Source organism: Aspergillus lentulus (genome assembly GCF_001445615.1).
Source record: "Aspergillus lentulus DNA, contig: Alt17, strain: IFM 54703, whole genome shotgun sequence".
In the NCBI taxonomy this organism is placed as follows: Eukaryota; Fungi; Ascomycota; class Eurotiomycetes; order Eurotiales; family Aspergillaceae; genus Aspergillus; species Aspergillus lentulus.
The window spans coordinates 987,159-1,001,136 of NW_028322112.1; the positions used below are offsets into that span (position 1 = coordinate 987,159).

General features: G+C 48.2%; 3 protein-coding genes across 3 annotated transcripts; 2 read left to right on the forward strand and 1 right to left on the reverse strand.

Moving 5' to 3' along the window:
• Positions 1 to 98: 98 nt before the first annotated feature.
• ALT_9360 (betaine aldehyde dehydrogenase) lies at positions 99 to 1,700 on the forward strand (the record flags this gene model as incomplete). The annotated part of the gene is made up of 2 exons (XM_033561942.1): positions 99 to 583; positions 686 to 1,700. 2 exons carry the CDS (start codon positions 99 to 101, stop codon positions 1,698 to 1,700), a joined length of 1,500 nt encoding a protein of 499 aa, XP_033417833.1.
• A 565-nt stretch (positions 1,701 to 2,265) lies between these two features.
• Positions 2,266 to 5,217, reverse strand: ALT_9361 (glucosamine-6-phosphate deaminase; the record flags this gene model as incomplete). Its single annotated transcript, XM_033561941.1, has 4 exons — positions 2,266 to 3,129; positions 3,192 to 3,340; positions 3,418 to 3,479; positions 5,159 to 5,217. The coding sequence occupies 4 exons, from the start codon at positions 5,215 to 5,217 to the stop codon at positions 2,266 to 2,268; spliced, it is 1,134 nt and encodes a 377-aa protein (XP_033417832.1).
• A 563-nt stretch (positions 5,218 to 5,780) lies between these two features.
• ALT_9362 (putative beta-N-acetylglucosaminidase) lies at positions 5,781 to 8,626 on the forward strand (the record flags this gene model as incomplete). Its single annotated transcript, XM_089600592.1, has 2 exons — positions 5,781 to 8,402; positions 8,513 to 8,626. The coding sequence occupies 2 exons, from the start codon at positions 5,781 to 5,783 to the stop codon at positions 8,624 to 8,626; spliced, it is 2,736 nt and encodes a 911-aa protein (XP_089455089.1).
• Positions 8,627 to 13,978: the final 5,352 nt, after the last annotated feature.

Below are 13,978 nucleotides of genomic sequence, written 5' to 3' on the forward strand. Positions count from 1 at the left end.
ACAGGGCAAAATATCTATCCTTCATATATCCTATTTCGATATCTACGTCGTGATCGCCCTCTACAAATTTCCAGCGGCCCCTCTGGAGCAAAAACAAAATGGCGGACCTACCTTTCCCTCCTCGTCACCCATATTACGACGGCAAAATCCAGTCGGCGTCTTCCGGTCGGACTTTTCGCACAATAAACCCTGCCGATAATACTCCCCTAGCTGAAATCCATGTGGCTTCAGATTCTGATACAGATGCGGCCATTGCAGCTGCTGACCGCGCGTTCCCCTCATGGTCGCAAACCCCTCATATCGCTCGTGCGCGCATTCTACAAAAGGCCGCGGCATTGCTGCGGGAGAGAAATGACGAACTCGCGCGTCTCGAAACTCTAGATTCCGGCAAGGCCTATTCGGAGACAAGCACAGTCGACATCGTGACTGGTGCAGATGTACTGGAATACTATGCCAACCTGGTAGGAGGAGGGGGTCTCAATGGCGAGACAACACAGTTAAGAGAAGACGCATGGGTTTTCACCAAGAAGGCTCCGCTGGGTGTCTGCGTTGGCATTGGCGCATGGAATTATCCTCTCCAGATGTAAGTACTCCGTTGTTCTTGATCAGACGGAGCGCGCAAAAAATTTCACATCTGCTTGTCTCTTTTCTCGACCGGGCTTAGTAATTGACAAATGTGACACAGTGCTCTCTGGAAATCAGCACCATGTCTTGCCGCTGGAAATACGATGGTCTACAAGCCTAGTGAATACACACCCCTTCATGCGCAGATGCTGGCTGAGACCTACCGGGAAGCTGGACTTCCCCCTGGGGTCTTCAATGTTGTCTATGGCGCTGGGGATGTGGGTGCTTATTTGACCGCTCACCCCCTCATCGCCAAGGTCAGCTTCACGGGCCAGGTAGCAACAGGAATGAAGGTGGCCGGCTCGGCCGCCGGACAAATGAAGTACGTCACGATGGAGCTAGGAGGCAAGAGCCCATTACTCATCCTCCCTGATGCGGACCTTGAAAATGCAGTAAATGGAGCCATGATGGCCAATTTCTTTAGTACAGGCCAGGTTTGTACTAATGGGACTCGGGTGTTCGTTCCACGAAGCATGAAGTCGGCCTTTGAGAAGGCTCTTCTAGGCAAGATGCAATATATCCGTCCCGGGCCTTTGTTTGACAACGCAACGAACTTCGGACCCTTGAGTTCCGCTCTTCACCTCGAAAAGGTAACCTCGTACATTCGTCATGGCATTGAGACGGACAAGGCAACGCTCCTCTATGGCGGGCTGGGAAAGCCCTCCCTTCCAAAGGAATTGGAGAATGGGTTCTGGGTGAGGCCAACTGTCTTCACGGATTGCACCGACTCCATGCGGATTGTGCAGGAAGAGATTTTTGGGCCGGTCATGTCAATCCTTTCTTACGATACAGTCGAGGAAGCTGTCAGACGCGCGAACAACACTGAGCTTGGCCTTGCGGCTGGCGTCTTTACGCGAGACCTGAATATGGCGCATCGTATCATCGACCAGCTCCAAGCAGGCATTACATGGATCAACTCCTGGGGTGAAAGCCCGGCCGAGATGGCTGTGGGTGGCTGGAAGAAGAGTGGTGTCGGCGTCGAGAACGGCCGCAGAGGTATCGAAGCCTGGGTGAGGAACAAGAGTACGCTGGTGGATATGAATGGACAGGTTGCTACTGTCTTTGCGAAATTGTAGTCCAAAAATGAACGAAAGTGTACACATTATCCGCTAAAGGAGTGATTGTATCAAGTATCTTGGTCAAGGAGAACTGTATCATTCTCATCGCAGACATCGAAACCAGATTCTGGAGCAGAACTCAAACCAAATTTACTTCAAATCCCAACTCCTCGGTGTTTGTCGTTTTGCCTTCTATGTATAAGATGTCTCAATACAGGTAACTTATTTTCGTACTTGAAACTAGCCATTGCAACAATAATAAATTGACGGGATATGTAAAAGCTCGCAGACAGCAAGAACGCCAACTGAGACGATCATTAGAAGCCAACTCTATACGCAGTAACTAGTTGCTATGCAAAGCGAACAAATATATCTATGAAGAAAGCAAGATCGGCCTATACAACACAACACAACCTTAAATATGACAAACAGTCGTCAGCAACGGCGCGCGAACAAGTCTGCTGCATGTTCACCCTAAGTCCTTGAACCTTCAGACAAATAGTAAATACTCCGGCGGAGTTGTCCAGCATTTTTTTTTCCCAATAGACTGTAGCAACCTGAGTCACGAAACTTGCGACTCCCTTCAATGGGATACGACTCTCGCGCCCATCCGGTCGAACATCATGTCGGCTTTGAGTGTCGAGTCCAACCCGCTAATAGCGGAGTCCACCAATCGAGAAGACATGCTATCAGGTGTCAATTCATCTTCCTCTATAGAGCTTTGAAACTCTGTGTTGATTCTCAGGTCCTTTGAAGCTTTAGGAGGTGTTGACGCGGGGGTAAGCTGCTGCGGCAATTTGCCCGCCCCCAATGGAGCAGGTACATAGGTCCTTGGTCGATAGACAAGTGGCGGGCCTTGCGTGCGAGCATCTGTTCCAGACTGCTCGATTGACTCGAAATAGCGGACTGTCTTGACCTTCAACTCCAAGGTAGCATCGCGGTCGCAGACAACTAGCGGGTGTTGATGCAACTGCAGTGCTGACAATGTCCACATGTGGTTAACGCCACCCTCGAGGCCATTCTTCAACGCAAGAGCTTTGTGAGCGCCCGTTGCCACGATGACCACTTCCCTGGCCTCCATTATAGTCTGAATGCCAACCGTCAAAGCCATGCGGGGGACTTTGTCAACATCATCGTCGAAAAATCGCGAGTTCGCAAGGATTGTATCGTAAGCCAACGTCTTTACCCGGGTTCGACTGCTCAACGAGGATCCCGGCTCATTGAAGGCAATATGGCCATCAGCTCCAACGCCGCCCAGGAAAAGCTCGATGCCGCCATAGCCGGCAATGCGGGCTTCGTAGGAAGCACATTCGGCAGCCAGATCTGGGGCGTTGCCATCTAAGATGTTGATATTCTGCGGTGGAATGTCGACGTGCGAGAAAAAGTGCTTGTACATGAAGCTGTGATAGGATTCCGGGTGGTCACGAGGTAAACCCACATACTCATCCTGGGTCGATCAGCAAATGGCGGCCTACAAAGAGTCACGATAATATAGATGAGGGAAAATACCATATTGAACGTTACCACATTTTTGAAGGATATTTCACCAGCCCGGTGGCGCTGCACAAGTGTTCTGTATATAATCTCGGGGCTGCTGCCAGTGGGAAGACCCAGTACGAAAGGACGATCCTGAGTGGGTTTGAAAGCCTTGATACGACCTATTGAGTAGCAGAGCAATAAATGTTAGAGAAATAACCAAGTAAGGCCTCATCGACAAGATAAAGATTGAGCGTACTGATGATATAGTCGGCGATATATTCCGAGGCTTGTTGAGCGTTCTCCCTGATGATAACTCTCCTACAAACGAGTCAGAAAGCAGCGAAAAAAGATTCTTTTTCTTTATCTCCCATCTTGAAAACGCCTTTTGACGTCTCGATGACAGTGGCAGCAGGCAGAAGTAGAAGGCATACTTACATGGTGATTTGATCTGTAGTCGTACGTCACTCCACCAAAAAGCTTAGCCGATAAGGGCTGATAAGATGGCAGGGCTGAGACACCGTAATATCAGAGCTGGTTATGGCAAGAAGGCTTCGTTCGCGGTCAGGGGAGTAGAATGGATCTATCGCGCCGTGTGTGTGAAAATTAGATATAAAGGTATGTCCAACTTGGACAAAGGAGGGTGCTGATAAAGTAGCCGTCTGCTACGAAGGATTTCAATGTTCGCCCCGTCGTCCATGGATCTGTTGCAACTCAGCCTGTCAATCTGGATCGTCTTGTGGAGTATGACAGGATGATACCTCCCACTCCAAAGGATCCGATATATTGTATTGTATAGATTACTACTACTGGGTACTTCCTCTTCTTCCGTGCAACTCGTACCTCATTCTTCCGAGCAACTCGTACTACTACAAGGTATGATTGTTTTTATTCCTCGCCCTGAATTCATGATACTTGCCTACTAACCATTGCCATGGTAGCAAACTCCATTATTGCTAAACTTCCATTTAAATATTCTGCGCCCGTTTGCCCCGTACTGTACGAGAAAGCGTCCGTGGTTCAACTGCTGCAGATGACGCACCACCATCCATCGAGGGTGATGTCAAACGCCTCAAGAGGCGCAACCAATCGGGGAGGCGAATGGGAAAATGTGAATACTGTTTGGTTATCAATAAGAGGCAAGCTATTATGAAGTAGGTTGGACGAAAAGGTTCCATCTGGCTGGCAATCGACCTGACGTTACAGAAGGAGGTGGCAGACGAAACAGGTGACCTTGATGGGCGTCATAGTAGACTCGATCCGAAAGGAATATTCTGATAGGAAAGTGGCAGAAACCCGGCCGTGTCGAGTTACTCCTGATATGTATTAGGTGCTCTTCGCTTTTAATGAACGACTCCACTGTTGCATTCGGCATCGGATGGAAACCCGGGGAAGAGTGCAACCCTTATGTAGCCTGGCTGTGGCGTTGCATACAGTTTCATTCACGAATGTCGGGGCTTGTCTGTAACAGACTGAAATCGCACATACATCTCTCTGTTATGTATTGTAAAGTAAAAGTAATGTATGTTACAGCATGGAATTACAGAATCTGATGACTGTACAGTACAGATTGTGGAGAAGAAGGGAGAGCTTCAATTCTCACGTGATAAGCCCTCTTAGTCATAGAACCTCGCTGACACGAGTGATTGAGGGAAAACAATGGGCCGTCAATGCTTTCTCTCCTCCCCGACGGTTTTCTACTAGGAGACCGCAGACAGTTCTTTGCCGATGCCCCTGTCAGGCAAGGCTGTACTAAATATTATGCAGTTCACCGGTAACCATTAGAGAAACTCACACCGAGTGCCCCATCCCCATCCCCATCCCCGTCTTCTCTGCTAGGCCATCTCCATTATCTGGCCCGCATTGAGCCGACGGAGTACCGAGCACGCTAATCATAATCAATAATCGTCGTTTTACCTTATCGACCGTCCTAGCCTCCTAAGTGAGGTAGCTAAAGTGCCTCGAAGCTGGGAATATGAGCTACTAGCAAGATAGCTTACCTGACATTACTACCGGCTCGCACGCGCTCCTTGGGGCCCAGCCAGTTAGATTTCAACATCAGGAGCTTAATTCAATTGCCGTATCTGGTTAATCTCAGTCGGCTTACGACGACGTTTGCGGCTATCGTGCCACAACACCACGCTCATTCCCTTCATCAACAACACTCCAGAATCCTTTGACAGGTCACCTTACTCTCCACTTCCTTCAATTTTGCACTTGCATTCCTCAACCCAGGGCCCTGATGGCCCCGAAAGAGGATATGCTGCCCCCTGGCTGGGAGGATCTGGACAGGTAGGAAATTTAATATCTTAGCCACTTGTTTATTGTTTTCCTTCCCCTTTAATTGTTCGCCTTCACTGTATTCCATGGTCTACAGTCGGTCCATCAAGCATAATTTATTACGTTTTCTCTGGGCCTTCGGCTTTACTTCTCTGTCCGTACAGCTTGCTTGACGACTGAATAATGGCTGACTCTTTGGTCTTCCCCTTTGCGTCCTGTTTACAGGCAGATGGGGCAGCTCTTCATGATGGGCTTCGATGGGACGTCAGTCAATCCTCAAATTCGCTCTCTTATCGAGAATTATCATCTGGGCTCAGTTCTGTTGACAGCCAAGAACTTAAAATGTATTGTCACATCTATCATTTTCCTCTTCCCTTCGAGCACTTCTTTATTGACCACTTATCAAAGAGATTCAACCTTCCCTTTGCTAACAAAAACGAATGGCGAGCAGCTGCAGAAGAGGCAACGCGACTGGTCCTTGAGCTACAAACAATCGCCCGAGATGCTGGCCATCCCGTGCCTTTACTTATCGCCTTGGATCAGGAAAACGGCGGCGTGAATAGCCTGTACGATGAAATCTACATTCGACAGTTCCCCAGCGCAATGGGAATCGCAGCAACTGGTTCAAAGTCACTGGCTCATGATGTCGCTTACGCTACAGCCCAAGAGCTTAAAGCCGTAGGGGTCAACTGGATCCTTGGCCCTGTACTAGACGTGTTGACTAACGTACGAACCCAGCCGCTGGGGGTTCGCACTACCGGCGATGATCCCCAGGAGGTGTCGCAATATGGCGTTGAGTTCATGAAAGGCTACAAAAAAGCAGGATTGGTGACATGTGGCAAACACTTTCCGTCCTATGGTAACCTTGAATTCCTCGGGTCTCAAACAGACGTTCCCATCATCACCGAGTCGCTGGAGCAGCTCAGCTTGACAGCGCTGGTCCCATTCCGCAATGCCATAGTCCACGGTATAGATTCGATGATGGTGGGAGGTGTCTCTATGTCGTCCGCCGGCGTAAACGTCATGCATGCTTGTTTAAGTGAGCAGGTTGTTGATGACTTGCTGCGGAAAGATCTGAAATTCAATGGTGTGGTGGTTTCTGAGTGCTTAGAGATGGAGGCTCTCACTCACAATATCGGTGTCGGCGGCGGAACAGTGATGGCGAAGAATGCGGGCTGTGATATCATCCTCTTGTGCAGATCCTTTCCCGTGCAACAGGAGGCGATCAACGGTTTGAAGCTCGGGGTGGAGAACGGCATCATTGGTCGGGCTCGCATAGAGCAATCTTTGCGCAGGGTGTTGAAGATGAAGGCGAAATGCACCTCTTGGGACCAAGCCCTGAACCCGCCGGGACTGCCATCTCTAATGCAGATGCAACCATCTCATACCAGCCTCTCCAAAAGGGCATATAACAACTCTATTTCAGTTGTACGTGATAAGCAGAATCTGCTTCCGCTGTCCAACATCATTGAGCCTAATGAGGAATTGCTACTCTTGACTCCGTTAGTCAAGCCATTGCCCGCATCTGCAGTCTCTCGTTCGGTGACGGAGCACATGAATCTCTCTATCGACCCGATTGCTTCAGATAGAACCGCCTCTGTGCTGAGCGGTGAGAGTGTCTTCAAGGAACTGGGTCGTTCTCTCTCACGTCAAAGGAGTGGTCGCGTTCTACATACCTCTTACACGGCCAATGGCGTCCGACCAATCCACGAGAATTTAATAGATCGGGCTAGTGCCGTCATTGTCGTCACTGCAGATGCAAACAGAAACCTATACCAGCATGGCTTTACGAAACATGTCTCTCTAATCTGTAGGTCTCAGTTTACTCCATCGGGCGAGCCGCGAGAGAAGCCTATGATCGTCATCGCCGCTAGTTCCCCATATGATTTTGCCATGGATACATCCATTGGTACCTATGTCTGCACTTACGATTTCACAGAGACCGCTTTGGAGGCGTTGGTCAAAGTTCTCTATGGAGAATTGACACCGAAAGGCTCATTGCCGGGTTCTATCAGCCGCAGCCAGAAGCTCCATCAAGCGCGGCAGCACTGGCTTGTAGAAAACTGGAATGAAGAGAGAGATGCTCAGTCCTTGGATACTTTACTGGATGCAGTCAGAGCGGATTGCGCGCAGGGTCAGCGTTCTGAGCTGCTAGGTGTGACATCCAGCAGCTTCTTATTACGAAGAGAAGAAATTGACGAGGCGCATTTTGTTGTACGAAACAGCAGTACGCAGGCTTTGTACGGATTTTGCTCGACTTATTTCTTTAGGTCGACGGGCACAGGCGTTATTGGATCTTTGATTGTTGATCCTGCAAGACGGAAATTGTCGATTGGGAACTCACTGCACAACCGCGCAATCCGAACACTTCTTCAGCGAAAGGGAATGAGGAGGTTTCAGCTGGGTTCTCGACTCCCAGGCATATACCTAGGCATTCCGTCTTCCAATCCAGTGGAGCGTAAGAGGTTACGCCAGTGGTTTGCCAACCTGGGCTGGAACACTGCCCTTTCGCGGCCGGTTTGCAGTGTGGTGCTGCGGAATCTTTCAACATGGACGCCGCCTGATGGCCTCGTACAGGGGTTGAAAAATGCTGACGTCTCTTACGACCTTGTTCATGGATGGGATTACGCGGAGCCTATCCTTGATCACATCAAGACGAATTCTCGACAAGGTCTGATTGATATATACAAGATCGCTTTGGGAGGAGCACCAAACTGTGGCATAATACGGGCCACGCGGCCGAGCGATGGAGCAATTTTGGGTACTGTTGTGATATACAACGGACGGTCGCCATTGGCAGAGCACATGCCTGTGCTGAAAGCCACACAACCGTCCAGCGGAGGCATATCGTCCCCAGTGATCTCTCCGTCTGTTGGCGAGTACGCTACGGTGATGCAGGGGCTCATATTACTGGCCATCAAGCAAATTCGGAGACAAGGTGCAGAGGCCGTTGTCATTGACTGCGTAAGTTCAAATTCTTTTTATCCAGCGTTTCAAGTGATCCGTTCGCTCTCCCGGCTCACGGGTTAAGTTTGCATCCCGATCTGCAGTATGTTAACACATTATCTTCACAGGTTGATGGCGACAGCAATTTCGATTGCCTGTCTGGAATGGGCTTCAGCATGCTGCATAGCTTCGAGGAAGTGAACTGCGATGCAGCAACCTGGACCATGATGCCAACGACGTGAACGAAGTCAAACTTTTTTTGTCTCTCGACTGCCATCGTTCTCTTTGCTATGACTTTGATGATATCCCTTTACTTTATCTTCCTTTCTCTTTCACTATTGAACATGTTCTTGTCTGATTGACCTCGATTGTATGGTCTATACGTGTCAGAAGTTGTTCTCTTTCCGCAAGAATTAAGGCGGCCGTCTGGCTGTTCTCGTACACGACTCGCGGGGGACTCTTTTCGTCTTCTTCCATGTCTATATGTACATATTTTCACTTCTTCTGTCACTTCCCACTATGTTTGCCGTTCTATCGCATGCCCCGTGGTCCGACAGATTGACCTTGACTTGATGCCAAGGAACTTGATCAGCAGCGGGAAGCATGAATGTATATATCAGCAGGGCCTGTCGAAGAGGTTGCGGAAGCAACTTCTGAGGAGAAATAGGGAAATGTGTAAGATGGTCATCTAGAGGGCCAAGAAAAGCCACTTTGGAGCACTAGTACGTTTCTTACACCTTGGAAGGATCAACATGAAGCGACTAAAATGGACGAATTTCTACCCGTTCTAGCTTTAGAATGTTCATGGTGCTAAGGTCAAAGCCATCAAGTGAGATCTCGAAGCCACGTTTGTGGGAAGGAGAAGGCGGACACCGTGAATTGGAACGTTTCTTCCATTCAGATGGCAGGAGATTGATTCAGAGAATGTCCCTGTTAAGGCCGTATGCTCTTCTCGCTGCCTCGCAAACGAGTTTAAGACACCCAGAAAAAGCTTCTCCTGAATCAAGTCTAGCACAGGACTCTGCGATTGATTTGTGTTTACGAGATAGAATAATTTATTTTTTGAGCCTTCAGGAGGAATGGAATTCCCAACCCAAGGGCCTACTTATTCCCTACTTCTTTTCGTCCATTCAATGGTTTGAAAAGAGACATCCGTTGTCCTCGGAGCCGAGGAACAGATCCTGGCGAACGAAAATCGAGGCCTTCATGAAGTCGAAGTCCGGAGGACCGAAGTCCTAGCCGAATCCGGCGCGCGCTCTCGACGATTTGAGACCTCCCGTTTGAGAGCAGGCGTTCAAAGCGGGACTTTATGTTCGCTAGATCAAGGACAGGAAATAATCAGGGTCTGTAGACGTTTCGGGGGTGTACAATGATAAACCGGACGAGTAGAATGATGATTAAATCACGAAGCAAATGGAAAATGTTGTTTGCGGAGAATCAGGCTCGGTCATGATTTGAGATGTGGCCGCTTGCGGCCATGCCGAAGCGACTTGTTTGATGTTTGCGGGGCCCTTGATATCATCGACAGCAATCCGCTGTCACACAGGGGCAATGAGGACTAGGCAGTGAGTCTTGACCAAGATCATAGCATGCCTGGACCGGCTCTTGAAACACAGGGGAGAGGCAGCATCTTAGTGGACCATTCCTACGACTGCCGCCATCGTTGACGGGAGATGACAACCGAGCCGCGTTGAATTCCTTAGCATGAGACTAAAGAAAATCATGCAGATCCTCGGAAAGTTTCACAGTTTCACCTCAGTTCCACTAAGCTAAGAAATCGGCTAGTACATAGGCCAGATGGACATCATGATACTAGTACTCCGTACCGAGCCTCGTGTAGACGAAACACCCGCCATACAGAGGGAGTACCGTGACTTCCATCTCCCTTTGGTAAATCAATCATGTCCGAAGGTTCCTTAGTAAGAGGGGATACAGTATCTCTACCTAGGCCAAGACTGCATGATTTTAGAATACTTGGATTCTATCTATGATTGGTTCAATAAGCAAGTTGTGCAACCATACTCTGGCAAGAGGTTAGCCCGAATCTGGATAATGCAGACAATAATGGCTGCAGCTAACGTTATGAAGGGGGCAATAGGTCAAAGTTTAAATGCCCCTCTTCAGCAATGGTTTCTAGGCCCACTGAAGTTACTGAACAGATTTGCTTGTGATAGTACCACTGGGTATCTAGGCCATATCCACTCTACGGAGGAATTGGAGACTTGAGACTTGAGAGAGGTGCAGCAGAGAATGGATGATACTCTCAGACAAGGCTTATTCTGTTAAGCGACTTGATTTCCCTTGGCAGACAACCACAATTGTTACGTAAACTGCATGATATCGAATCACACAGATCAGATACAACGAGGTAGATAAGAAGACAGCGGATTGCAGCCTAGCAGCGTGCTCGGTAGACTGCAGATTGCAGAAAGGCTGCGCGAAGGAGGGGTAGGAAGATGAGCAGGCATAATTCTAGAAATTTACTACAACAGGCAATCAACCGGTGATCGAGTCCCCATGGCGATGTCTATCTTGCTTCTATGTACACATCAATGAGGAGTAATCCATTCACCATGCCATGCATCCATGTATGTAAGCTCAGTACTGTGCTCCATCGTGACGTTATGACCATGATTATTTTACGGCAGCCTTCGCATCTTACCGACCCCTTTTAATTTTCTCAAAACTTTGAGGACGGGAATGGCCGACAGAGTTGAATGAAGGCCCTTGGGTTGTGGGCTTGTGGCTAATCCGGCAACGCCGCCTGGTCTGATCTGAGACACACAGCTGAACCCAGCCAATTAAAATGGTAGCTGGTTGGAGTCTGATTTTGGCCCCCATGGATCATTTTCGACCTCAATATCTTGAATAATACCTAAATAATGTACTCTGTACTGTAATTAGGTACCGCTCATCAGCGTATGAGTTGATGATAGATAATGGTACAAAAACGGTAGTGAAAGGAGAGGTACAGCACTTCCTGATATTCCGTAAAGGGTTAGAGAAAAAGCCTCAGAGGCTAAAGCTTTCTTGGACCCAAGTGTTAACTGCATTCGTCGTAGATGAAGATGGAGCCTGGATGACTGACTGTAAGAGAGTTAGAAAGTAGTCTGGACAGGTACTCTACCACAGGGTGATGAATTAGGACTCTAGCGAGGCAGGCTGCAATCCTGACTAAGTGCCTAATTTCTGATTTGTCGAATCATAGTGTTAAGCTATCTGTTATGGAGTACTATCTTATCACCTGCACTGGCCACTCAGATCTCTGAAGGCAACCTTATGGATCCTTAATGGATAACAAATAGGCACACAGCTTCTTCAGTCAAATACCTTCAGGAGATTATCAGCCCTTGAACATCGTACCTCAGGCACTAAAATTAGGCTTAGTCGTAATGATCAAGCTTGGACAACAGGTCGAGAGAAAAGGCCTGAGTAGTCTCCCAGATTCCTTGAAAACAATTCCTCACTAGGTGTGAATTCGAACAGCATCCGGTCGGCCTTTGCGTCTTATTGACTCGCTCTCGTTCCCCCGGGTTTGAGAGCAGGCCATTCCTGTTCAGGTATAGTGTTGTTAGACCCAAGACCGCGTCTCCAAAAGTGGCAGGTCCTTAAAGTGCCAAGCTGGGGTAATTTTGCGCTAATTTCATAGATAACAGCCATGGTACGAAGCGAAGTAAGACTGTCAATACAAGTCATGCATACGTTAGGTGGTTGGTATTAAACGACATTATTCAGCTAAAAGAAGGTGAGGACTGAGTAATCATGTCTGTTTGCAGGGGGATAATCATGGCTGAACCTTCAGATCCGTTATTTGGATTTTTTTGCTCTTCTTGTGTCATTTGCCTTTCCTATACGGGGTAGGACCTTAGGTATCGTCATCATATTATGTCCATGTCGGTGTTATATTATTTTCCGACATCTGCTCCATACTTTCCGTACTCTTAGGTACGATGTATGAAATGTATGATAATGTAGAACTTTTAGTATGAGAAATGTTGCTACTTTACTGCTGCCCATCTATCATCGTACCAAAAAATTCACTGATCAGTCGGTACCTAGTTACCCCGGGTACCTTACGATGGAGTGTGTGGACTATGGAACTACCTCACCTATGTTTGATGACTTGGGGGCTGGGGCCCATTTTGGAAGGGTGGGGTTGGAGGGGACTGCTAGCAGGCAGAACTTTGGAACGGATCGGTTGCGGACGCTAAGGAAGCCTGGAAGGAGCTAAAGACGCATCTTGCCTCATGATCTGGTATCTAAATTTCCTCCCTGCAGCGCCCCCTGTTCTAGAAGAAAATGCTAAGAGTGAGGTACCAACTCGCTCTGACCCTACGGCGTAGATAAGATGATAGAGCATCGGCAATCTGAAGCAGAAAGGAAGGTAATGAAAGAAGAGGCGAGAGAGATAATCCACCCGAAAATGATCTATGATAAGAATACTTCTCTCTATTCTTCAAATAATTTCAGATAGCGAAAGCAAGAAAGGCCCTCCATACCTACTTCATCCCCAAGAGCCCAGTCAACCAGATGACCTAGATAGAATCCTTAATTAATACCCGCAAATCCGCGATCATACAGCCAATAATCGAATCACAAGTGCAGGAGTCTTCCCTTCCCAAATACCCTTCCTCGAGTCTCCACAGTTAAATCCGAATTCAGTCAAGTCAATAGGCCGTCTCCGGTCGGGGTCCTGCTCTTCTGTATTGACTAAGGTAGGTACTAGACTAGGGTGGCTACTGGCTAGATGCGTTAGTATTTAGTACCTAGTTTAGTACTCTGTATACTCTGTACAAGTAGTACTGGCTACTCTTCTGGCTACCTCTGCAGCAGATCCAGTTTCCATCATATCAACTTCTACACCACAAGAACAATTATACCATGTATGTCCCGTGGGCATTCTGATTCCACTGTAGAAACTGGGGGCTATACCTTGATACGAACTAGGTATGCAGTAGCTTACCTACTGTAGGTATCTCAGCTGGCTCCGTAACTTTTATTATTACGGTAAGTACGAGCCGAGTACAGACTAGGTACCCAAGGTATCTGGGTCTGATCCACTCACGCTGAATTCGGCAACTTGAGCAATGCTTTGTTTCTCAGAGTCCATCCACTCTGATGAATAAACCTTTGTCAACTTACGAGCCTGTGGTACGGCCTACAGACTATCTTACTCCGTCGAGACTGCAGTAATCTGTACTACTCCGTAGAATAAGTACTAGTCAGGTAGTGTAGCTCGACCTAGGTGAATCGGAAGAGGGAATTGTATCAGAACCACTTCATACTATCTACTGGTTCGGGAGAAGGATTGGGTTTCCGCTCCTCGTTCCCCACGCCAGTTCGGTTCGTTTTTCTTGCCTGCTGCACATCATCCCATTATTCTTCCTGGTCCTTTTCTTGTTCGGGCTGCTTTCAACAAATCCCGTTCAATCCAGATCTCTTAACGTCTTTTTCGACCTTCTCTCTACCTGCTCTCTTGCGCTTCCGGATCGCTCTTCTCGCTGTCTTTTGTGGACTTGCCGTTTTAAGTCTTCGATCGCCTCCACCAACCAAGGCACTAAACTAACCACACCACCACTACTATTACTACTGAC